This window comes from Acomys russatus, chromosome 21 (assembly GCF_903995435.1).
Source record: "Acomys russatus chromosome 21, mAcoRus1.1, whole genome shotgun sequence".
Classification (NCBI taxonomy): domain Eukaryota; kingdom Metazoa; phylum Chordata; class Mammalia; order Rodentia; family Muridae; genus Acomys; species Acomys russatus.
Window position 1 is genome coordinate 24,603,574 of NC_067157.1, and position 27,208 is coordinate 24,630,781.

The 27,208-nt window shown below is 42.5% G+C and overlaps 1 protein-coding gene across 4 annotated transcripts in view; it reads left to right on the plus strand.

The window, feature by feature from the left end:
- Window positions 1-27,208, plus strand: part of Ncoa7 (nuclear receptor coactivator 7) — a 127,265-nt gene that overhangs the window by 14,421 nt on the left and 85,636 nt on the right. For all 4 annotated transcript variants that reach the window (XM_051164604.1, XM_051164606.1, XM_051164605.1 and 1 more), the window contains exon 2: window positions 7,449-7,568. In XM_051164604.1, the coding sequence (XP_051020561.1) occupies window positions 7,510-7,568 (59 nt within the window). In that variant the 5' untranslated portion in view covers window positions 7,449-7,509. The remainder of the gene's footprint in view (window positions 1-7,448; window positions 7,569-27,208) is intronic.

Here is a 27,208-nt window from a genome sequence, read left to right on the forward strand (position 1 = left end):
TATTTCGTTTTTACCTAGGACCATGGTTTATGCAGTCTCGGGTTGTTGGCCACCCAAGCAGTGTTGGGTATGGGTTCCATCTCGTAGAGCGAGTCTTAACTCAAATTAAATTCTGTTTGGCTACTTCCACAATCTCTGTGCCACTATTGCACTAGCCTATCTCACATATCTTGTGACCTTTTTTTAGATCAAAGGATTTGTTGCTGGGTTGGTGTTTGCCTTTCTCCTTTGGTAGTGTGCTGAGTACTGTCTAGTGCCATGAATACTAGTAAGAGGGAGGGGTCCATGTAAACACCAGTGTTGACTTCTTCATGTTCAGCGAGTTGTCTGGTTGTTGCGTTCAGCAGTAGGGTCTTGCTGTCAGTCTGTAGAGAGCCACCTGGGTTGTTTTGAGGTTCTCAAGGGGCCCCTTTGGACAAGAACTCTTTTAGATGTAACCTTTTCCCAGTACTGGAAGCTTCATTTCATGATGAGAGATGTCCAGTTTGGGCTCTCTCTACCCTGTTATTGAGACATTTCAATTAGATACTTTTCATATATGTATATAATTTATGGAGATGCAGTTGTATTATGCTTTCATATATCTATCTATGTGAAAAGGATCTCTGTTTATATATGTGTATATCATGAGGTTCCATTTATTAATTCTTCCTCAGTGCCTATGCTGTTGGTGTTCCCTTCAATATGTCTTTTCCTGTGACAACTGGCTCACAAGACAATTCCCCACTTTCTGTTCCACCAGATCCAGTGTCTCTGGCCTTTAGTTGAGTTTGGAGTTGTTTTGTGCAGGGTAAATAAGTATGGATCTATTAACGTTCTTCAGTGTGCAGCCATCCCGTTTTGACCAGCACCATTTGTTGAAGATGCTGTCTTTTTTCCAGTGTGTATTTCTGGCGGCTTTATAAAAAATCAGATATCCATAGGTTTTTGGATTTTCATCTGAATATTCAGTTCTATTCCATTGATTTATGTGTCTGTTTTTTGTTTTTGTTTTTGTTGTTTTGCTTGTTTGTTTGTTCTGTGAGGTCAGGGATAGTGATACCATTAGCATTTTTCTTAGGCACCTAATCATGGAACATCCATCCACACGTCTGGGTTGCATGTCTCCATCTTGTCCATCAGGAGAGAAACTGATCAAATGTCTTTTCGGTGCTTACATCACCTCTCCAAATCCCCCGGATAGGGTTTTCATAAATCAAAGAGGAAAATTAGGTCAGTATCCCTTAAATATCATCTCCTCCTTTCATTGTATTCCAGGCCGTACCAGACCCGCTCAGGATTCTCCAAGTGCCACTTGCTTCCCCACATCCACTTCTGCTTCCTCATTCCACCCAACCTCTTCCGCATTCACCCGCAGACTCCTCCGATGACCACCTATGACTGTCCCCGATGCGCTTCCTCTTCCAGGCAGCCATTGGCTCCCTGTGTGCCCTGCACAGCTTTGCATCTGCCAACACCAGAGCATGCGGACTTTTTTGTTTTGTTTTGTTTTTGTTTTCATCTTTAATGGTTGATGAGCCACTACCTCTAGCCCTCCTGAGCTTCCAGGCTGCTGAAGGCTGCCATCCATCTGCACATCTGCCACAGGGCATTTGGTCCCTGCAGTGGGCAGTAGCTGTTTCATCAGGAATCCACTCTGGTTCTGCTGAGGAGGTGGGGATGTGCTGAGTCTCAGGGGGGTCCCTGGTTCCTGCTCGGAAGCATCTCTTACAATATCCTTGAGATCTTCCCAGTGTCCTCTAGTGCACACTGTACTGAATCCTCTTTAACATACCTTGGAATTAAACCCTTTTCCATTTAGAGGTTTACAGCATTCCTTGTATAGTTGATCACTCCTGATCGCTGGCTTGTGTCTGGGTGAGCTCTCATATGAGCATCCCCGTCTTAGTTACGTGTAAAGTAGGTAGTCCAGATTAGAGATGGATCTTCATTTATACTGTATGGTGGTTTGGGTGGCGTTTCCTCACTATTCAGGAAGAGCACACCGAAACTCACTTGTTTAGTTCAGGTTCCAGGGAAGAGAAACTGAGCTAGAATTGAGTCCGCCGCTTACTTTGCCATTCGAGCATTTCCCCAGGGACAAGAACCCTGGGTGATGCTTAACCTTCCCTTGTTTATTAATTTGCTTCAAGCATAACCTTTGCCTCTTTCTGGCCCTTACATCTCTGCTTTGTGGATTCTGGGGTTTTTTGTTTTTTGTTTTATGGGATTACACATTTGTTTTTTGGGGCATTGCCTCTTGGCTTTCTTGCAGGTTTGTGGCACACATTGTATTTGTTTCTTTGTCTTTCTTTCTATATTTTTTTTTTTGTTATTGTTGTTATTGTTAAGAAAAACATTCAAATTTCTCACCTGGGTTAAAAGTGAATTTTGAATATCCTTCCATTGTTTAAATACGGCTATGAGAGAGACTAGAACACCTGTCATGCTTTGCTTTGTGTAATTTTCTGGAAGGAAGCATGTGCATAAAAGGTACATTTTTGTCTGTTCTGAAGTGTCCAGATTCAGGGTAACAAAGCCCTCAGCACATGTTCCTGCCATTATATCATTTGTGTATTAGGAAACATGTTGTTGGGGAAACAGTGGATGGGCTTTGTAGATTGGCTCTGGCTAGTTAGGCATGCCTGCTCAAGGACCTACAGTGTGCCAGATGTGGGTCCAGATGCCTTGCAGTACTGTGTAGTCCACACTGGCTTGACGTAAGGGGGTCTCTCCTAGTTCTGTTCTTGAATTCTGTTAGTGGTACTACATTCCCGCATAGAGGACTCTTTACTAATAAAAACAAAACAAAACAAAACAACAACATCAACAAACATGTCTTTAATAAAAGGAAGGTTTTCTGTGTTTTTGAAATGTGAACTGAATTTAGGTTGCTGTTGGCCATTCTGGTTTAAAATTTGCAAAAAAAAAAAAAAAAAAAGAAACATTTAGATGAAAGATTTATATTCTGCTCCCTCGGAAAACACTTTCAGGTCTTCAGTAGAGCACAAACGCGGGGGACTCTTGTCGAGAGTGCATTGATGTGAGGACAGGTCAGCATTAAAGGAACGGAGGGCTTTTAAGAAGCCCATTATGACCACTTACCCTGGAAAATGCAGTTCCCATTAGAGACCGAGTTAAGAGCCTCGGTTCCTCACCGAAGCGAGAAGGCTGCCTGAGTGGCGTCCGCTGCCAGAGTCCGCTGCAGACCTCTTCCTGTTTTATCTGCTGCTGTGTTTCCAGATGAAGTGAGTCTATCTGCCTTGTTTAAAGAATGGACTTGAAATCCACAGACAGAAAACAAACAAAATTAGCATATTTTAACATATCTAATAGAACATGGGTGGGGCTTGGGCTTGATTAGGTCTAAACGGAACAATGGCAGCGGATGTCAATTTCAGGGTCCTTCATTCATTCCCTCTTTTGCTTATTTTTATCAATATTTTTTCTTCTGGAATCAAATACTAGCTTCTGGCTCAGCTTTCATTATAAAAAAATTTTCCAATTAGGTTGTCATGGCTTCATTTTTATTCATGAGAAGAAATATAATCAACAGAGATCATTACATATTCGTGCCATATGGCAGAGAACTTAAATAAGCCACATGGCCCAAGGCAGGACGGAGAACCTAGGACTTGAGTCAGTGCAAGACAATGAAGGAAGCTGGAAGGAGAGTACATCATCCATCAAAATTATTTAATATAGCCAGGCGTAGGCCTTTAATCCCAGCACTCACGAGGCAGAGGCAGGCAGATTGCTGTGAGTTCGAGGCCAGTCTGGTCTACTAAGTGAGTCTAGGACAGCCAAGGCTACACAGAGAAACCCTATCTCGAAAAACCAAAAAACTCAAAAACTTTAATATATATATATAAAATAAAGAATATATTATATAGTATATAACATTTTATTATGAATATATTATATATTAATTATATATAGTATTGTATAAATTGATAAAGAATACACACACACACATACACACACACACACACACACACACACACACACACACACACACACACATATATATATATATATATATATATATATATATATATATATATATATCACATTTAAAGTTTAACCTGTGTTGAACTCTTATCACCAATCTGGATTAATTTGACCTCTTGCTTAAATAGGTTTTTTGTTTCTTTTCTTTTGTTTTTTGTTTTTGTTTTTGTTTTTGTTTCGGAGACAGGCTTTCTCTGTATAGCCCTGGCTGTCCTGGACTTGCTTTGTAGACCAGGCTGGCCTCAAACTCACAGTAATCCACCTGCCTCTACCTCCTAAATTCTGGGATTAAAGGCGTGCACCAACCCCCAACACCCCCCCCATGCCCACTCCCCCCCACCCCCACCCCATCACTTAAATAAGTTTTATCTGAATTTTCTACCAATTATAATACCATATACTTAGGGGAAGTCAAAGAAAGTATCAACCAAGGTTGTGTTTGGCCTGAAGGCAGCTTATGGTTTGGACCCTTGGAAACTAGGTGAGGAGACTTGTCACACAGCATGTGGCGCAGAGTTCTCAGGTAACAGATAGCATGTGAAGCACATTCCTGAGGTGGAGAGAAAAGGGCACACAAGAAAGGCTTGTGCTAGACCTGCTCAGGAGACGGAAGAAACAAGGTAACCTCAGTGCTGGGAAAGGGATGAAGAAAAGGGTAGAACTGAGAAAGAGCCCTGAGTTCACACCATAGCGTGGGATAGAGCTATCCAGAGCCGGAAGTGCAGTTCCCATCTTTCCTTTTTCTTATTTACCACACAGATTTTTGCATGAACACGAATCGCCTCAGCTCACTACCGTTTGGCGTCCATGCCCGCTGCTCTTTGGACTCAGTTGGTGAGGCCAGCTGCATTGGTCTTGCTTGCGTAGCCTTTGCCTAAAACACTGGCCGTTGTAGATCCTGTGCGGCACTTTCTGCTTTATCTACGGTCACTTTTGACTCCACAGCTTATTAAAAGACAGCAGAATGTGCGACATTGGATCTGAATCCCTGCTCAGTGTCGTTGAATAAGGGAAATTGATTGACACCTCAGCTGCCCCACCCCAAAGACAGTGAGGATTTCTGAGTCAAGTGGTTCTAAAGATTAATGCAGAAAATAATAGGCCAACGTAAAGGACATGGCAGACAACCACAAGATTGATTTCTCTTTCCCACTCCTATTCCTCTGATTAGGTATTCCACTGTTTTGGAGTCCCTCATCTCTCTCTCTGTACTTATTGCAGTCCTAACTACCCTGTGTGCGTTATTAAGTTACCTTCATCAAAATAAGCCTTTTATGTGCTAGGTCCTGGGAGGTTACTTCTTGACAGCTCAAGGTTGCTACCACACATTGGCTATTTGCTCATGTTTGTTTTCTCCACTGGCTTAATTTTGTATTTTCGTTATTTTATTTTGTGGCACAGCGTATGCCGAGCTTCCAGGGTGATCTCATAATGGGTTTTTTTTTTTCTTCTTTCCTTTTTCTTTCTTTTTCCCCTAATGACAACCATATGCTGCATTTTTTTCATCTAGCTTTTCCTATCCTCCTGTGCTTTCATTATAACCAAGCTAACCAAAAGACTAAAGAATGTCTCCAGTTGACCACTGACAGGCTCTGAGAAGCTATGCATACCCAAAATTAATCTCAATCGGTTTATATACCATCCCCCCCTCTACACACACACAATGTGGCCTCTGCCTGTACGTTAGTAGCTATGCTATCACCATCCACCTGGTCCCTAAAGCAGGAACATGGAAGGCCTCCATTCCTTCTCCTGGGCTATCTATATGGAATAGACTGCCAGTTCTCAATTAGCCTCCCTCCTAAGTGTTCCTCGAATTCACTCCCCATTCTATACCAAGTACTGTGACCTAGTTTCCAGCCCTCCTCGTCTCTTAACCAACGTTAACCCTAAGTTCTTCTTGACAACCCCACTGTTTTTGAATCTTTACAGTCACCGTCTGATCATGATTCTGCCCACACTGGCTCACAGAAGAAACATACACATGACTTCCTCTAGGGATGAGAAGATTGGTGTTCTCATGAATAGCCATTGAAGTATTGCTCATGGCGTAGCCGCTGCAAATACAGTCCATGGTTTTAGTGTGGTCACTGAGAGATGGCTCCCAGTGGCCTCCAAGAGGGAGGAGCATGGGGCGGAGGGGGATGCCTAGCTGGGATGGTGCATGGGTCTTTAGCACGACAAACGAGATCTTTCTGGCCCTTGACTTCAGTCCCACACTACTGTGCTGTACACTTGGCGCTGCAGTGACAGGGAACTCTTCTGTTGTTTTCCTTGGGATAAAGCTGAGCCACTTCCCCATACTTGTCTTGGGAAGCCCACACTTGTACCCACATCCTTCCTATGTGAGAGGAGGGTGTCAGGTGGGCTACATTAGGATGAGTGGTTTGTTTGTTTTTTTTAACGTTGCTGGCTTTAGTCTTTAAAGAGCATTTATTATTCTTGAAGGCACCTTTGTCACTCTGAAGCAGTAGATGTCTCGTAACGTTGCAATTCTGTGCCTGCCTCACAAAAGACAGGAAGATCCCATTAGAGCAAACCCTAAAGCCTCATTTAACTTGAACTCTGCTATGTAAAACAGTGCCTTTCCTATAATGTATATTGTATATGAGGCTGTATTGGATTGAAATAGTACATAAAGCCATTTTGTTTTATAAATGCGCTTCGTCTTTCTTTAAAGTTAATTTTCATCGGTGGTTGTACGTGAGCCTGGGCGAGTGCGAAAGCACCAGCGCAAACTGAACGTGGAGAATTCTGAGCAGAGGAGTGGTGTTTAGGGAAGATTGCTCTAGAAACAAGCTCTTGTTATTGGTTTAAACCACTGCAGCAGGCATAGCTGAGCATGTGGCGCTGAGGGAGGCTGAGCAAGCTCGCAGAAAGGCACAGCTAGCTTTCAGAAGCCTTTTCTCTCCGCTTTCGTTTCCCCCTTTGTGCAAGTGGGGTGTCCTTGCTGGCGTGGTACTGAAAGTAAAGGGAAATGCTAAGGTTATTTTCTACTTTTGAACAAAGCACATTTCTGTAAAACACCTGAGTGAGCCATCTTCATATTTACCCGTGGAAACTATTTATAGTGAATTACTGGGAAAGAGGGAAGTTGTGTAATTTTTTTTTTTTTAAATGAATTCTTAAGTGTAGCATCCGAGGCCCTACCCTTCAGTCTTTAGTCAGTGAAAGTTTTTATTTGGAAATCACTGTCCGTTAGGATTTTGGTTTGGTTTGCCATGCCTGCTGTGCTCTGGGGATTAGCGTTGTAATGGTAGTGCTGTGGTTTGCCTACTCCCAGCCCATGTGCTTTTGGTTCTCATGTGACTGTTTCCTGGTTAAAGTTTATCCTTCATTTGTTTTGGACCCTGTAACTCAACTCTGCTTTATTCTGCATATTATCAGTCATGGTACACTTCTCAACTCACAGTTGCTTCTCTCTCTCTCTCTCTTTTTTTTTTTTTTTTTAACGGCAGGACTATGACTCACTGATTTAAAAGGACGTTTCCAAATCCTTTGCACTTTTGGCTGTGTATTATGGAGACTAAGGAGGAGAGGAAGGAACAGAAGGAACGGAAACAGAGTTATTTCGCACGGTAAGCATTTATTTTGCAAAAAAATGTATCAGTGCATTAAAACAATAACACACAAAATGGAGTCTTTGACCTGGAGAGGTCCTTGGCACTTTGTGTTCTGTGTGATTATAAATATCCTCCACTTTGTCCTTTGTAAAGTTAGTGTCTGAGGAATGACCTGCTTTTCTACCTTTACTGTTTCTCTGGGGTTCCAGACACTCTGAGAGTATAGCAGGCCTGTGGTGACCTGCAGGTTACTTGGAATTCTGTGCAGCTGCCCTGGAGTTTTAACCCTCAGAGCTTACTTAGCACCTGCTGGCCCAGTTGACTGGGCACTGATTTAGAATCTGACACGTTTAAGGCTGTATGGGGAACCGTGGCTAAGAAGCATGAATTTTGTAGGTGAGACCGGGTAAGATGATGTCTTTTAGAGTCTGTACCTTAAGGCTTCAGTGTCTTTGATGGGCGTGTGCTTTATGACAGACTATCTGATATTGGCTTGTCATAGGCTCAAGCAGCTGTTTGCTGTCACTAGTCATAATTGAATGATCGATAGTGCTGGTGGCCTCAGAGAGAGCCTAGGCTTCAAGTAATCATTATGGGCTCCTAAATTGGTGTGCTCAAGAACTGAATTTAGCCTCACTCTATCCCCAACCCTCAATCTGTGCTTGTAAAGCTACATTTCCAGTTTCCTAAATAGAAGCTTTGGAACTGAAACCAAAGATTTTTTTGTCAGTGTATTTAATCCAGGAATTGAGCTGTGTTTTAGACTCCTAATGGGAAATGGACAATAGACTGATGACTTTGTGTGTGTGAGTGGTTTTAGCTAGATAACTTCATTTTTGTAGACCAGGCTGGCCTCGAACTCACCGCAATCCACCTGCCTCTGCCTCCTGAGTGCTGGGATTAAAGGCGTGCGCCACCACGCCCAGAAAATGTTTTGCCCATTTCGTTCAGCACCAGTCAGTTTCAAACATGGTCTGGCTTCAAAGGACCTGCAGCAGTCAGAGTACTAAACCACAAATCAGGCGCTTGGGAAAGCAGAGATGGAAGTATTGTAGCAGAGTATTTCCTCTTCCTAGGACTAAAGAGACTAACAACATAGAGGAAGAAAGAAGTCAAGAATGTAAGGGATAAGCCATTAGAAAAATAATCTATTTAGGGTACGAACTATATAACTCTTTGTCTGTTTCCTTTTAGATTCATGTAATGTTAGAGCAACCCCGTATTCTTCACTCACTTAACATGTTGCACATCTAGGAACCTGGCATGGATATGGGACGCCACCTCTGTTCACAGTTTACAGAATTACAAGCACACACACACAGTGTGTGTGTGTGTGCGCACGCGCGCACGTGCTCACGTGTGTGTGTCTTTAGTTATATTCGGTTCCATAGATTTGTTTGTCAAGTAACCTAGTTAATTTGAACTGGTCATTATAAAAGGACACTGTGTGCTGCCCTATTGTTACCGTTCGCATGCCCTTCGCTCTACCTGACACTTTTAAAACTACTAATGGATTCTTAGACTCCAGGTTTTCAAGACTGATGAATTCATAAACTAGAATCTTTGGCAATTAGGGTTTTTTGCCCCCTCTCTGTAATTTACTTATAATCTATGCAACTAGTTGTATGTATTGGTTTTCAATCATTTGTTCCTTTCTGTTAAATGACTCTACTGCTTTTTTTTTTTTTTTTTAAGATTTTATTTATTATTATGTATACAGTGCTCTGCCCACATGTACACCTGCAGGCCAGAAAAAGGATCTGCAGATCACATTATAGATGGTTGTGAGCCACCATGTGGTTGCTGGGAATTGAACTCAGGACCTCTGGAGGAGCAGTCAGTGCCCTTAACCTCTGAGCCATCTCTCCATCCCCAGATGTTAGCATTTTAGTCATTCTTCCATTGAAGAACTCCAACCTCCCTCCCCCCGCCCGGTTTTGGCTGCTATAAACAGCGTTGCAAATTTTTGTGTGAACACAGGTTTTCATTTCTCTAGGTTAAATACTCATTTGTGTGTTAAGTAATCAGTTAACATATTACTTTATAAGAAACTGCCAGTCTTTGCAGAATGAATAGTTGTACCACATGGCATTCCTGTCAGCCAAGGACGCGTGACCCTGTTTGCATTGTCACTAGCATTTGATCGTGTCAGCGTTGCTTTCGCCACTCAAATGAGTATCCACTTCTACATCTTCTAGATCTTCAGTGAAATTTATTCTCATGGTTTTTACCCATTTTTAAATCGACTCTCCTGCCTTTTACTGTTGAATTTTGGAGTCTTGTTGCAAATGTTATGCACAGTTGTTTGCGAGATGTGTGGTTTATAAATAGTTGGGTGCAGCCAGTGGCTTGTGTTTCTTTCTTTCTCTCTTTCTTTCAATGTTTTTCCTTTTAGTATAGCAAAGTTTTACATTTTGTTTAGGTTCATTTTATCAGTTTCTGCTTTTGTGAATTGTGCTTCAGGTGTCAAGTGTGATGTTTCTGTCCCTGTCCTAGATTCTAACGATATTTTTTCTTGCTTTATTTCCTCAAGTTTTTTTTTAAATAATATTTTGTTTTATATATAAGGCTTTGTTCCATTTTAAGCAGAATTTTGTATGTAATGTAGAATTCAAGTCAACACTCTTGGATTTCTGCCCCCCCCCCCCCCTTCATTTTTCCTTCTTTCGACAGGTGCCCTATGGAGAGAGTTCTAAAAGTGCTTTCCTAGTCTGGCTATCAAGAGATTGCCAAATCTCAGCACTAACCTGGTTCATGACAAACAACTTGCTCCATGGCAACTTCTTATCCTTAAATGTAAGGGAGCCCCTTAAACCAGCATGCAGACCCACACTGGACAAAGCCATAGCTTTTTAGCCTGTAGACACACACTTATTTGTGATGTGTGCTTTGTCCTCTTCAGGAAAACAGTCAGAGGAAAAGCATGGCAAAGAACGTTTTTGTGTGATTGTGGCAGTTTTGGGGGTAGACGAAGGTAAAACATCTTAAAAATAGATTTGTTCCTAGAAATGGGGGGGGGGGAGGGAGAGGGAAAGGGAGGGAAGAGGGAGAGAGATGGGGCAGGGGGAGAGAGGTGGGGGAGGGAAAGGGAGAGAGATGGGGGAGGGGGAGAGAGGTGGGGGAGGGAAAGAGAGGGGGAGAGGGAGAGAGGTGGGGTAGAGGGAAAGGGAGGGGGAGAGAGGTATGAGGAGAGGGAAAGGGATGGAGGGAAAAGAGAGGAAGAGAAGGTTGGAGAGAGGCGGAGAGACAGATGGGGGCAGAAAAGAGAGGGAGGGAGGGAGGGAGGGAGGGAGGGAGGGAGAAGATATGGGGAGAAAGGAGGGGAGAAGGGGGAAGAAAGGGAGGAGACAGGGAGAGAGAAATGAGAGGGGGAATTAAGTGGGGATGTTGGGGGGGAGGGGAAGAGCTCATTCAGCCAGAAATGGTGAACATTTTAAAAAGCAAAAACAACAAAAACCCCTTGCAAAATCTAAAACAATCCCCCCTATTTTTTTTTAAAGAAAGCAAAAAGAAAAGGAAAAGGAGTCCCCCCCTTCCCAGAGCATAAATCTTTCCCAATGCTCCCTGATAAAACTAGAATCATTATAAGGAGGAATTGCCCAATGGACCTTACTTAAGAACCAGTGTCTGACAACAGAGGCGGATTTTTCTGGGGCAGTGTGCTTAAGGGCAGGCCACACAAGTCTAAGCAATCTCTGGAGAAACACAAAGTCAGGCCAAGGGCAAGGCCAAATTGATGCAATCACAGTTGTTCTCTAAACTAAATTACATACTTTACCTTGTGTTCAGAGACAAGCAAAGGCAAGATTTTTCCTTGTGTGCTTGGCACCACTGTATGTGTCTGATGGCCCCAAACTCCTTTCTAACTGTTTCCCTCTCCTCCCCTTCCCCTTTTTTCTAGTTAGCACATGGTCGCCAGTTTTCATGTGTGCTCTTTTTATCATGTGGTCTCATAAGCATTGTAGGACTGTGGTAAATACTCTTTTACCAAACCCTCTTTGTTAATGTGCCTCTCAATTATAGCAAGGTTATATTTAAGAAAATACTTAAACAGGTAGGGTGCCACATGGTTAGGTTCCTATCACCCAAGTCTGAGGGAGACTGAAGCAGATTGAGGCAGGATGGTCTCCAGTGTAACATGAGCTTGGACTGGGTGGATACTCTGCTTAAGTCCTGGCGAACTTTTGGGATGTCCTGACCTTTGCCACCTGCTTATCAGGAGCATCCATGGAGTTGTAGTTTTGAAGCAGTTGTTTGGTGAGTTTGGATGGCTCTTGGAACCTTTTCTCATGTCTTTGCAAAAGATTTGTAGTCTCAAAGTATATTATCTATACATTTATTAGCCCGTTGATAACAAGTTTTGAAAAATCAAATGAGAGGCTAGGCATTTCCTCCTCCCAGCACTCAGGAGCCAGAGGCAGCCGGGTCCCCACAAATTTCAAACAGTCTGTCTGCGTAGCAATCTCCAGGGCAGACAAGGCTAATATAATGAGACACAGTCTCAAAACAAACAAACAAACGAAAAAATAACCTCAAAACATCAACAACAGAAATAAACCAAACTCATCAAATGAACTGAATTATTAAATAAGTTTATTCTTCATGGTATTGTTTGTTGCCTTTTCCATTGGTGTTAAAGTGCAGGTATTTCTTAATTAGTGTCGAATAGGGCTCCCCCTCCTCTGCACTCATTTGACATTTATTTGCATTTTGTGATTTTCCTGTGTGTTCCTGTGTGTGTGTGTGTGTGTGTGTGTGTGTGTGTGTGTGTGTGTGTGTGTGTGTGTTATTAAGGATTGCTCCCAGGGACTCCAGTATTCTAAACATACACACTACTATATACCTCAAGCCCATCTTTAAATCTTTGGAGCGCTGGCGTAATGGTGCTTGCTGCTGGAACTGATGACCTGAATTCCATCCCTGAGAGCCACATGACGGGAGGAGAGAATGTGCACCTCCCACAATTGGTTCTCTTACCTGGATGACCACTGCTGAAGCATGCACCTGCCCACACGCACACTCAGAAAAATAAAAGGTGTAAACATTTTTTTATGTTCTTTGAAAATATAATGTTTCAGGATTGAGGGTCCCTTGGTGACAGTAAACCAAGTGGAGTGTTCCCGCAGGTTCTGGGAGGACTGTGGGAGGGTTGCGGGAGGACTGTAAGAGGTTTACAAGCAGTTACTTATCACCCCTGCAAGGGCTGAGAGGGCTGGCAAACAGCCCCTGAGTGACTATGCTGTACACAGAGGTCTGCCTTCCCCTGGACTTGCTGCCTCCCACTTCCTCCTTGCTTATCACCAGAAGCAGAACTGCCCCTCCCACCCACTCTCTTCTCTTACCCACCCCTGTCTGGACAGCAGTGTCGTCCCAGCTACACTGATAAAGGATGCAGTGTATAGCGCACACTTGAGCACCCATCGCCACGCCTCCTATAACTAACTGTGCTCCCATGGACAGCCTCTGTCCCCGCTGTTGCAATCCTAAGCCTCCAGGTTACCAGCACAGCACTGACATGTGAGAGTCACTTTGGTAAATAAATACCTGTGGACAGGTCCGTGAAATGCCCTTTACATCTCTTCAGTTGCTAAACACAAATAATAACACGTTACAGTTTGTACTGTATCGTTTATTTACGGTGTGTATGTATGTATGTGAGCCCATGTGTGTCACAGTGCACATGTGGGGGAGGAGACGGTAACTTGCAGGAATCAGGTCATTTCTCTCTGGCCACCATATTGGTCCTGGGATTGAGTTCAAGTTGTTTGGCTCAGTGACTGGTGCTCTTACATACTGAGCCTTCTTCCTGGCCCAGATAGACTAATAGTGAGATGACTTGAAAAAGCAAGCATCCTAGGCTGGGAGAGGGACCAGCGAGGAGGCTGAGAGCTAGACAGGTGCTTTTAAATTCTTTCTTCAGGGAGGAGGAGCTGAGAGCTGATACTGTGACTCACTTCTCTCTCTCCCTCTCCCTTTCTCACTCTCCCTCCCTCCCCCCTCTTTTTCCTTCCTTCCTTCCTTCCTTCCTTCTTCCTTTCTTCCTTTCCTATGTTAATTTATTTTTATTGGTCTTCTGTCTACATGTATGTCTGTATGAGGGTGTCAGATCCCCTGGGACTGGAATTATAGACAGTTGTGAGCTGTCAAAGGTGGATGCTGAGGATTGAACCTGCGCCCTGTAGAAGAGCAGCCTGTGCTCTTAACTGCTGAGACACCTCTCCAGCCAAGAACAGTGGCACACACCTTCGATCCCAGCACTGGGGAGGCAGAGGCAAATGGACCCCTGTGAGTTCAAGGCCAGCCTGGTCAATTATAGTGAGTTCCAGGACAGCCAGAGCTACATAGTGAGACCTTGTCTTGAAAACAAACAAAAATCCATAAAAAATATGCTCACTTCTTACAGATGCATGTAGACGTTCTCATTCCAACATAGAGAAACCAAAACGGCTGTGTAGACAGGAAAATTGTCTGGTGCAGTGAACTCTGGGATAGGTCATCCCAGGTCTTTGTCTCATGGCTACCTGCACTTTGACCCTTATCCAGTTCTCATCCCCACAGGCTGGTCTCATCTGGTGAGCTGCTCCCATTGTCAAGATCAGGGAGAGAGAACTCTTACATATTAAACCAAAGTGGAATCATGTGCTTCCTAGAGACTCTTAGTACAGTTAGGTATTAGAAAATTATGAACTAGAATTATATAGTCCAAAGGGCCTTGAGAAATCTGAGTTTCCCATGTAGTTAACAGTTGTCTCCAAAGCCTATGAGTTATCAATGATGTACTGCCTTAGTCCCAGGGTACTTTGTAGTCAGTGACTGGTCATCCGAGTTACTGTCATATCTTAGGGAGGCATGTCTGAGCTGCAGACTCCCTGTGATACTGGGAAGATGTTGAGGTAGACAGAGGCCTGGGCTGGTCCCCTTTGTCTGTAATCTTCTTTTTCCAGGGTTCAGTGTAACTATTACCTTCATCTTCCATGTCTTGATGTGAAAAAAGCTGATGAAAATGAATCCATATAATTTTTATGCCACACATCTGATAAGAACAAATCTTCGTCTCCAAAGAGGATTTGACTCTTATAGAAGTTGAGACCTAAAGATATTTGTAGTAAGAAATTTGGTGTCTTTAAAAACCCAGGTGTGCCGAGCCGGGTGGTGCATGCTTTAATCCTAGCACTCTGGAGGCAGAGGCAGCAGGTCACTGTGAGTTCGAGACCAGCCTGGTCTACAAAGTGAGTCCAGAACAGCCAAGGCTACACAGAGAAACCCTGTCTCGAAAAATCAAAACCAGACCAAAACAAAACAAAAACCCAGTTGTGTTATGTGAACGTATTTTTGTTTTAATCTTAGTGTGGGATAATATAGGGCTGCTTCAGATTGTCCACTGCCACAGACTGTTTTCCTCATGTGTGCTCTGGCTGGGCATGATTCTGCCAGTTGAAGATAGTTTAATTCTGGCAAGTCTAGAAAGGGAATAAAAAGACCAGAGCCCAACGAGAGGATGCGTGCTGTTCCTCCTGCTGTTTCCTGCTCACTGCTGCTGCTGGTTTGTCAAGTGATCGAAAGAGAAAAAAAATCAAGACACTGGAGATATCTTAATGAGATAAAGACTGAACATGCCCCAAGGAACTCAACAGCCCTAATCAGCAGGAAATGGTCTAAAAAGATCTCAATACCCTCTCTCCACAATAACCTGTCTCTCCTACCTAGTGTTGGGGTGTTAGAAAGGGGTAAGGGTTGGAAGGGAGATGGAGGTATAAGAACCCCAATAAAATAACTGAGATAAACACCAACAGATGTTGATATCAGGCAGAAAACAACATCTGAACTGACTGTTGTCTGTTCCCACGCTGCACTTGTGCTCTGCAACCCTGCACCCGCAAAGCCACGTGGCAGCTCTGTGGCTAAATGTATCTTGTAAATACAGCTTCTTAAACTGTGGCCACACCCCTGATGGAGTATGCATGACTTATGGTGAGGGTCTTGAAAAAGTTGACACCAATAAAAGGTTTCTCAACACTTAAGAGTGACCAAAGTATAACTCAGAATCAAAGCATATACTGAATTCCAGGGCATTTTCGGGTAGCTTAACCCTGCTCCATCACACAGCCCCCTTATCACCTTGGATCTGAATGCAGGGTCCGTGGGTGCACGCCATTGGGGTACTCAGTGCTGGGGAGTGTTGCCTAAAACAGCTCAGCTCCTATTTGAGACCTCTGTACGCTGTGAACTGCGGCGTATTTGCTGTGTATACAGTGGCTCTGCTTTTTGTAGAAACACAGTTTGATTTATAGAAAACAAAGACTTACAATGTTTCCCTACTCTTATTCCTTACTGTGTAAGTAGCAAGATAGTAGGTCTTTGGTGGGCTACATTGAGTCAGAATGCTTGATTTTTAAAAAATTATTATTTATTTATGTGTATGTGTATATGCGTCCGTATGAGTGAGGAGGACAGAGGGATGTCAGGGCCTCTGTAGGTAGAGTTACAGGAAGTTGTGAGCTGTCAGATGTGGGTGCTGGGAATTGAACTCAGATCCTTTACAAGAATGGTATGTGCTTTTAACCACTGAGCCATCACCCAACCCCATAACTCTTGAATTAAAAAAAAAAAAAATGCTGTTTGAATTGCTGACCTGTGTTTAATTTAAACCCACCCCCCCCCAAAAAAAATCAATTTAAGCTGGGGTTAAGACAGGATGTGAAATATAACAGTTTCTTAAAAAAAAAGAAGAAGAAAAAGAAATACAACAGTTTCTGAAATGGCCTTACACATACCTGTTTCCTTTTTGCTATGTACTTGTGGAGTGACATTCTCAGCCTTGACAATTATAAAATAAAAATGTGGATCTTTTCTAATAGTAAAAATGCTGAATGTCCAGTAATCAGCCAATAGCTAATTCTTCATGTAAAAAAAAAAAAAAAAGGCCCAAACTCATCTCTCATTAATGTACAAATTTGCCTTCATTTTAAATAGACGATAGTTATACATACACCAAAATTATTTTAAAGTGGTTTATGATTTATTATCAGGCAATGTCTAATCTATATTCATGTTTCATAATAACTATATATCCAGGGTCATGTGCAAGTTTCCCAGGTAAAGAGGATAATGGTTATGCGTGGGAAAAAGTGAAGGATTGTACTGTAGGTTAACTCGGGCTGTGTGACTGGCTGTTCCTCACAGTGTGGGCGATCCTGGCAGCTGAAAGCTAATTTAACCCATTGTAAATTAAATTAGAAAACAGTTTCCTAGCATCTAGAATTTCAAGTTGTTTATCAGACCCTTTCAAAATATTTGGTTTGTACTCTGACCATGTTTAATCAATTTTGTCCATCTATAATATTGATGATATTGGAATATTAACCAACCACAATGATAGGAAACAGAGCCTGCACGTTTCACCTCTGTGACAGGGTTTTGTACTTAAGTGATTTCATTTTCTAAGATTGCATCTTCTCCAAAGTGAGTGGTTTCTCATGATAGACAGGAACATAGAAATATATCTGATAACGGGCTTCATTTACCCTCGAGGTTGAATACGACCCTTAGCTGGAGTGGAAGACGTCACCTGGATAGTTCTGACTGGCCATACAGCCCCTTTGGGTAAGGACAGTGGGACGCGCTCTCCTCCTTCCCCAGACCAGGAACAGTATTTGATCCTAGGAAGAGCCCACCAAGTGGGCAGAGTGGTGCCATGTGAACTGTTGTCCTCTTAAACTTAAGTCTGTAGACTGTTTTCTCCTGCTGGCCACAGCATGCCTGAAATTTCGAGGAGAGACCAATTACTAGTTGGACTCAGATATCCTATCAGGATCACAGGTTTTCCCTGTATTGAAACTTGAAAAGCAAACGAAATGATTTTAAGAGTTTGATTGGTGTTAGCTCTGTACCTTCTCAATAATTGTTCATTGTATACCCTGTTGGGTTTGCTGTGCTTAGGGCTCACACAAGCTGATGGTGACTGTGAAAACTCACTGGCACTTTACAAAAGGCCTTAGCAAACATCTGCTTTATGTACACACCGATCTTATGTGTAGCTTAAATGCATGTGACGGATTTATTGTTCAGGGAATTAAGCACATCCCCCCCACTCTGGTCAGTTAGCTTTCAAATGGAGACTCTGTGTCCTGAACCCCCTTCTATCTGTCTCCAGCTGTTTTATTCCCTAATGTGCCACCTCGGCTTACCTTGCAGGAAGTATTTACTTTTTGCCTTCCCTGACCTGACTGTGTTAGAACACCATGTTAGTGTTATAATACACTAAGTAAAAGCTGTACCTGGTTTTGAAGGTACAATATTTCAGCTGTCCTTACTGGAATCTTATCTGATCAGTTGAAAGACCCGTCCATGTTGTCTGTTGGGTAGCATGCCTGGAGTGACCCAGGGCTCTGCCAAAGGCGTCGGGAAATATTCTGCATTGTTCTGATTTGCTTATGGTTTACAGTCTTCCTCCTCTCCAAATGCCACCTGACAGGCCTTCTTCCATGCACCAACACAGGGGTTGGCATTTACTGTAGATTATAAATGGTTAGTGAGTCTTAATTTTAATCACCATAAGGTTTTTAGTACTCAATGATTTTTGTTAATCATAAAAATATTAGGAATATTTAAAAAGAATTGCTTTCTTTGGCCATCTTAGTAATTAAACTTTTGCATGCATCACGCTGTTGTTTAAATCTTTGTTTCTTATTTTTTTGATGGAGTTCAGACCAAGGGACTATTTACATATTACTGCTGTTCATTACTGGGAAAAACATCTACGGTTGAGTTCAACCTGCTAATGTTTCCAGGAAATCGTTAACTTTTTCCTAGTGATTAAAAAACGAGCGTGTGAATGCGCAGGCATCAGCAGTTGGAATCATGAGTTCTGCTTCCCTTTAGGGAGCAGGCTGGGCGATTTGATTGAATTCCAAGACCGATTTGCTTTTTAAGCTGCAGGTTGTAAGCCACTGGGGAGGCAGGTCATGAAATCAATTCAGGAGATGGAGGCGACATTTAAAATCCTTAATTGATACATAATCACATATATTTATAAGGTACATGGTGACATTTCAATACATGTATATAATATGTCATGATCAGATCAGAGTATATGTATAAACACAGATCACAAATGTATAACCACAAAACACTTATTGTGCTTATTTCTTTGTCTTCAAAATGTTCTCTATTAGCTACTTGACAGATTGTCTTGTAGCCCCGGCTATCCTGAAACTCCTGGATAACTGAAGATGGCCTTGAACTACCAATCATTTTGCCTCAGCATCCCAATGCTAGGATTGCAGGAGTGTGCCCCCTTGACTGACTGTACCTAGGCTTTTGGGAGGCTTTTGGTCCCCACAGTGGTGGTACAAATCTTCATTCCTACCATTGGTGTGTGCGAGTTTTCCACTTTCCACACCCTCACTACTCATTCAAAGTGATTTTATGACACCTCATTCTTTTAAGTCTTTATTTTCCTGATGCCTAATGTTGTTGACCCTTTGTATTTATGTGTTATTTGTTTTATTTTTATTTACCTGGATCTGTGTGTATGCATCTGGATTCGTGAGTAAAGTGGCTGCATGTGGAGGTCACAGGACAACGGGAGGGAGTTGGTTCTCAGCTTTTACCACGTCGGTCCCGGGATTCAACTCCTGCCATCAGGCTTCATGATAAATGCCTTTACACATCGAGTCAGCTGAACAGCCCCATTTTTATACATTTGTAGGACATTTATATATGCTTTAGGAAATCCCTGTTCAGATTATTTCTCCACTTTTTAACCGGGTTCATAGACTAGAACAGAGTGGCTTAGCGTGGGCACCCTGGATGAAGTAGAAAATAGTGGAGTTTGTTATATAGTGTCAAAATAAATAACCTGTGACAAGTTTCTCCTGCATATTTTAAGTATACACACATATATACATTAAATCATTTTTATTGTGTTCCATGCTTTAAATGTTTTCATTGTTTTATAACGCCCTTTGGTTAGTATCCCGGGAATGGGGTTGCTTTTCACCATTGAGAACTTTTGAAATTATTTACCTAGCAGGCATTTAACATTTGTTCAGAGGTCTCCATGCAGAAAAAGTGTCATCTCAGAGTGTTTTCCCACACTGCGGCATCACGGGTCCATGTTAAGGTTAGCTAAGGGTTAACAATAGGTATATTGAGCCTGAAAATCCCAGGTGCATCTGGATACTCTACCTCCTAGAAGATCAGTAAATTAACCTTAATGCCCTATACCAAACTGCTGCCACGAAGCTCAGGCTACTTCTGCTTTGTGGCTTCCTACAGGTCTCTGCTCTGCATAGCTACTTAGCTAGCCACGAGCCTTAGGTATAGCGGTCTTGTCTCTAAGATGCATGTAATAGTCCTATGTCCTTGGTGAGTTTGTTAGGGGGATTGAGTGAGCTAGAAACTATGGTTTGGGTCTGGTGAGATGGCTCAGCAGTTAAGAGTACTTGTTGGTCTTGCAGAGGACTGGGTTCAGTGTGCAGCACCCACATGGTGGGTAGCTCCAGTTCCAGGGCATCCAACATCTTCTGAACTCAGCAGGTACTAGGCATACACGTGGTGAACGTACCCAACATGTAGGAAAAACACTCGTACACATGACCTATAGAAACAAACTATAAAATAAGTGTTAATGGACTTTGTGTGGTGGCATGTGCCTGTAATCCCACACAAGCCGGAGAGGTAGGAGGATTGTGAGTTCAAGGCCAGCCTGGGCACATAGCAAGGCATGCCTCTTATAATAAAAAACCCATGTAAATTCAGGGAGTTTGTAAATTCTTGAAATTTGTTCAGAGCTGTGTGTTAGCCATAGTTTTCAGTGAAGACCAAGATGAAATGACACAGATTGTCTGGGAAGGTAAGTGGTAAGCTATGCCCGAACCGTGATACTTGGGTTATTTGGTTTGCTTTTGTGCGTGTGTATGTGTGTGTGCGTGCGCGCGTGCACGCGTATGTGTGTTTGTGTGTCTGTGTGTGTACTCACATGTGCATACTTTGTGTATGCTTTTGTGTTTCGTTGCTATTTTTAAAAAAGATTTATCTTCATTTTATGTGTGTATGTTTTTTTTTTTTTGTCTGTGGCTCTGAGATTAGAATGTCTCATTGTTATGATCCTAGGATTTATATATTAAAACTCTAAGTGCTTGACACAGTAATATCAATAGGAGGGTCCCCTCGGATGGAATCAGGTTATAAGACAGGGCTGCTGTTTCCAATGAGAGGACAGAACAAGAATGTGTCACTAGCACAGTGTCACATGACAAACTGGTAGTGGATGCAAGTCTCAGTCCTGTTATATGACCTCTCTGCCACACTTGATTGCCATGCTGAATTTTCCATGAAGCCATGTTGATTTACATCTTATAGAACCTTTTTTGGGTTCTCAGTATAAAGATAAGTGCGAATCACTGAATAAACAATAAAATGATTAAATTTATTTAAGTACTAGATTTTGTATATTCTGATTTTTCACATAAAGAACTTCAGAACTTTGAAACACACTAGAAAACCTATGGTTCATCATAGTGACTTTGAAAGCGACTACTTGCCTTGTCTTTTTGTGGTTTTGTTGTTTTTGTTTTTTAATTTTGTCTTTGTATTGAGTTTGGATCTACCAGCTTAGTTCTATCTGTCATGAACCTGATGACAGTGCTAAAGCTCTAGGCCCTTTCATGCACTTCTCTTTTCCTTTGTTCATAGCTCAGTATAGAGATTGCACGAACAAGATGGTTAGGGTTCTCTTTTGCACTCCTCTTTATTTTACTTTTTTTGTTATTTAATGATATGTCGGACTTTTTCGTGCTAGTATACAGGATACTTTATGTTTCTCCCACGCACCCCACTGCCCTCCCTGTGCCCTCCCCCTCCCATTAGTTGCTTTTCCCCACTAGACAGTTCCACTCCTCCATTATGTCATGTGTTCATGTGTGATTTTATGGAAACATAAAAGACTAGGAGCCACAAATGAGAGAAAAGCCTGATGCTTCTCCTCCTGAGACCGATGGAGTTCATTTAATACGATGTTCTCTGGTCTTTGCTCTTTCCTTGGTGGTATATCCCTGTCAGGCATAGACAGCAGTGCCTACTCGTTTTCACTTTTTCCTCCTCACACGTAAGTCAAAATAGAGCCGGGATGGGTAGCTAGCCAGGTTTAAGTGGACCTGACAAGGTGCAGGTTGGTCCATGCTTTGCAAACTTGATTCGGCATCAAGCCAAACAGGGAGGATGCCAGCAACAGAGAGCACTCATCTCAGTGTTCTGGGGGATAGGGGAGGTGAATGCGATGGGTGGAGGAATCTCCTAAGTTTGCTCTGAAGCAGGACAGCATCTCGTCGCTGCTGAGGCCGGAGGGGGAAGATGGGAAGGAAAGCGTCCTTGCTCAGTAATTCTGATACTTGCACATGCAACTGCTTTTAATGGAAGAAGAGTCATAATGACTTGATGTTAGGGAGATGAGATATGTGCTTTAATGACTGTAGGTTGTGTTTGTGTATGGAGAATGGTAACCCTAGGTCATTTAGATATGGAAAACGTGCAGATGCATATGGATAATATAAATAAAGTTTTCAAATGTTTTCATTAGTTATATATATTAGAATACTTGGTAGGGTAGATGGCCAAATTGTAGCTGTTTGAATTTATGAAGCACCTAAAGGCCATTTATTTGCATTTTAAATATTTTCTAAACTAAAGAGAAGTATGTTGCTGAGTCACTGCTCTGGCTTTTGCAAATATAATTTGTCCACATATTTAAATAGGTTTAATCACACAGAATGCATCTGTAGTACAAAGCAGAAAAGAATCACAATAGACCCCCTTTTGAATAGATGAAGTCATTCGAGTCCATTAGCAGCCATGGATGACGTAAGTCAGTTGTCACGCCATTTGGTTTCTCTGCGTGTGTGAGGCTATCTGGGTTGACTGTGACAGTTTACAGCTGGGGTGGGGGTTAGATGTTACATACCACGTGAGGTGAAGCAGATGCCCTGTGATGTTTCAGGGTAATTTCATCAGCCAAAGAAAGCAGACTGTGGACAGAGTTATTGTGTTTCCAGAAAGTAATTGAACAGATGCTACTGAGGTCCCTGGTGGAAACAATCTGCATTTTAATGGCTCCATTTCTTTTTTATCTTTTTTTTCTTTTAAAGAGCATAATATTTCTTTTAACTTTGTTAACCCAACAATTTTAAATAGACAACCCAAGGATTTAATGTTTGTTTGTTTTGAGACAGGGTTTCTCTGTGTAACACTGGCTGTCCTGGAACTCCCTGTATAGACCAAGCTGTCCTGGAACTCACGGATATTCAACTATGTTTCCCAAACACTGGGGTTAAAGGTGTGTGCCACCACACCTGGCTGATAATTTAATTTTTAAAAACCACAATACCAGGTTTATAGGATGTGAATATTTTTCCTTTGGAGAAATAGGTACGGGGCAGAGGGGGGCTAGAGAGATGATAGATCAGAAGTTAAGAGCACTTGCTGTACTTGCAGAAGACCAGGCTCAGCTCCCAGTACCCACTCGATAGTTCATAATCATATACAGCTCCAGTTTTGGGGTGTCCAGTGCCCCCTTCTATCATGAGACTAGTGTATGGTGCATATTCATACATGCAAGTAAGACAAGCAATACATATGAAATAAATAAACCTGAAAAAAGTTAAAAGTAAGTACATTTGAGGTATAAAAATGAAATAAATATTCAGGAGGTAAGGCCGGGCGGTGGTGGCACATGCCTTTAATCCCAGCACTTGGGAGGCAGAGGCAGGCGGGTCGATGTGAGTTCGAGGCCAGCCTGGTCTACAAAGTGAGACCAGGACAGTCAAGGCTATACAGAGAAACCCTGTCTCGAAAGCCCCCCGCAAAAAAAAAAGATTCAGGAGGTGGTGGTGCATACCTTTAATCCCAGCACTTGGGGAGGTAGAGACAGGCGATCTCTGTGAGTTTGAGGCCAGCCTGGTCTACAGAGCTAGTTGCAAGACAGCCAAAGGTACAGAGAGAAACCCTGTCTTGAAAAACAAAAAGAAGAAAAAGAGAATACACACACACACACAAATATATATGCAAATATATTATCTTTACAAGAATACATTAAGAACATTTTAAATCATATGAAGTATACATATTCATATTATCGTTTTAAAAGAGTATTTTGCCTGCATGTATGTCTGTGCATGGTTCCTATAGAGATCAAAATAAGACATCAGATTCTCTGGCACTAGCGTTTGAGATGGGTGTGAGTGCCATGTGAGTGCTGGGGAACAGCAGTGCTGTTGACCACTGAGCCGCCTTTTGAGCCCCTGTTTATATTATCTTTAATGGACCATTGAAATTGTAAGGTTTCAATTAATTGAGTTATGGACCTTACATATGTAACCCTTACCTCCTTTTCCTGTTTAATGCGTGGGAGAAGTCATTGGTGTTTATGTTATCTGATGTGACTTAGTTATGTAAGACTCCTTATGGTTCTTCCACTTGAACAATGTGAGAATGGGTTAGCATCATATAGCGATTGTGTTTGAATTGGAAATGTGACATCATCTGTGTTATGGGACGAAAGATCTGCACTACTTGTATGTGAGGCCTTATGTGCCTGTACCTGTTATGCCTGGAGGGTACAGTAGTAAGCAAAGCAAATGTGGTTCTTGCTGAAGTACACTTTTCATAGACATATTGGAATAAGCAAAACATGAATGCATTAACCATGCAAATTGCGTTTGCTATGGGGAAAATAATAGGGCATTACAAAAGGGACTTAGAAGGGCAACAGATACTTCCCATAGGAGGGGTGTACAAGAAAGAACTCTGCACAGAAATGGTACCTAAATGCCATGTGATATTCTACCAGGGACAATATATATCACTAGTATTGTTTAATAGAGTGGGTATGAGTTGGAGCTCATCAGGTGATCTTTGCATTTCGAAAGCAGACTGAGCCAGATGTGGTGGCGCACACCTTTAATCCCAGCAGTTGGGGAGGCAGAAGCAGGTAGATCTCTGTGAGTTCGAGGCCAGTCCAGTCTACAAAGCGAGTCCAGGACAGCCAGGGCTACACTGGCTAGGGGAAATGCTTAGCTGAAAAGGCCATAAAGTGACACACACCTTCCTGTATTTGTAAGACTGTTAGGGCATCTTGAACATAGTGTTTAAAAGAGAAACATTCAAGAGCAAGGAGATGAATTAGATGGTCATACAAGCCTTTATGACCATACTGAGGAGTTTAGACTGAACAACAATGTGTGGAGCAACCATTAACTGAAAGGGGGAACTATATATATAGCAGTTTTGAGAAAGAATCTGACGGTTTATGTAGGCCCATGCTAGGTCTGGGATCCTTGTGACACAATTTAATGGATCCTCTGGAATGTGCGAGTCTGGAGAGAAAAGCAGAGTGGGGTTGGGCTGACATGGAAACTTAGGAGTTCTTTGCCGCAGCCATGGGACAGGATTTGACCATATAGGCAGAGAGCGTAAAGACAACAGCGGAGAAGCTCAGGAGCAAGGGAGCAAGTTGAAATTTCAGCACTTAATGGACTAGCACCGAAAGGGAAGTAGGAGGAGGCCAGCTGAGGAGGAGTCATAGCACGCAAGTAAGCAGAACGTTTCAAAGAGGAGGGAATGGCCAGCAGTTTAGAGACCAGCAGAGAGAAGGGAAGATGAAGGCTGAAGACTGAACCCAGGTTGATGTCCTGCAGCCTGACCAGGTGCACACAGTGGAGACAGAAAAGCATCCATTAAGGTTGATGTCTTGCGGACTGTGGAGATGGCTCCATTGCTGCAGTGATACCTAAAATTGTGAATTGTAAAAACCTGTCTTTGATCCCATTGTGATCCCCGAGTTTGTGAACTGCAAAATCCTGTCCTCTGTTTGCAGTTGAGTCCTAATTGCACCTTTAATCCAAGAGCTTTCTATACACAGGATTTAATAAAGTTAACCCTAGGTCACAAGATGAGCAAGAAACCAGCTGACAGGGATTAAAGAGTAGGAAGGACTTTGACTGGAGGGGTATTTAAGACAGGGTGTAGAAGGAGCTCTTGGGCTTTTTTTTCCTTAACTCTTTTTTTTTTTTTTTTTTTTGGTTTTTGGAGACAGGGTCTCTCTGTGTTAGCCTTGGCCATCCTGGACTCGCTTTGTAGACTAGGCTGGCCTCAAACTCACAGTGATCCACCTGCCTCTGCCTCCCGAGTGCTGGTATTAAAGGCGTGCGCCACCACCGCCCGGCCTTTCCTTAACTCTTGCGCTCTTGAACTTCTTCATCTCCTTGGAGCTAATAGGTTTTCACCCCTGTATCCCTGGAAAAATAGAACGTCTGGGATTCTCATTTAAAACAACACTCCACTAACAGAGCGTTTACCTGCAAGTGTAAGGACCTGAGTTCAATGCCCAGAACTCAGGTAAGAAAAGCCGAGCATGGTAGCAAGCACTTGTAATCACTCTGTGTGTGTGTGTGTGTGTGTGTGTGTGTGTGTGTGTGTGTGTGTGTCTGTGTGTGTCTGTGTGTGTGTAGGGAAGAGGGGGAAGAGGGGGAAGAGGGAGGAGAGGGGACACATAGATACACACACACACACACACACACACACACACACACACACAAAATATATACACAGACACATGCGCACACATGACCACACGAACACACCAGGTACACATTGACCACTTGGAAGTTACCGATGAATGACTGAATAAAAACAGTTCCTGCGGAAAGGCGGCAGAAACCTGTTTTATGTTAATGGAGTGCAAGAGTCTAAGCAAGTCCATCAGCACCCTGGCTGCGAGGGAAGCCAGCACTTCCTGCCGTGCCATGAGAGAGATGTTGGAACTCAAAGAAGAATGTTTTCTTAAGATTGAGGACGAAGTATGAGAATAGGCCTGCTGGCCAGTCGGGACAGTCCATCAGAGGCATCCCTCAGGGAGAGCAGAAGATTGACCTCCGTGTGATGTCAGAAGTCTAGCAAGGTCTGTCACACAAGGCATGTGGCACACTACATATGTCATTTATAGCCTGGCTAGCTTGGGCCTAGGCCATGTTAGATAGTTTTACTTCTGTGGGTTGATGGTATTGTGGGTTCTCTTTAGCAACTCGCTCATGACGTCAGGCACTTTACAAATGCATCCATTCTCAGGACAACCTCGTGAGCAAGATAGTATCACACGTCTCATTGCTACAGGCAACGAACTATGTTTGAATATGCAGTTACTACCACAGTCACACAGCTGGCCAGCAAGCAATATGTATTTTCCATCTTTGTCAAACACCAAAGCTTTTGCCCCTAATTACCTTCATAGTGTCCTCCAAATACAGTGTCAAAACAGTAATGGTAGAAGGCTGCAGCTGTAATATCTTGTGTGAAATTAATTTTAAAAGTTTAGATGAGTTTAAAATTCTAAACTGAGAACTTCAATTCAAAAAAATTAAGTTGTTAGTTTCCAGAAATTTTCATAACTATCAGGAAGATATTATAATGCGCCTTGTATATCCAGCTAAAGATGATTGAAGAATTTCTGTGTATTTTAGTTTACTAAATGGAAGTTTTATATGACATTTAAAGAAATGGATGCATAGCTAATGCTAGGAATCAGAGACCTCTGGTGGTATTAACATTTTTCCTTACTGATAGAAATTCTTAAGCATAAATTGACAATTTTATAAGCAGAT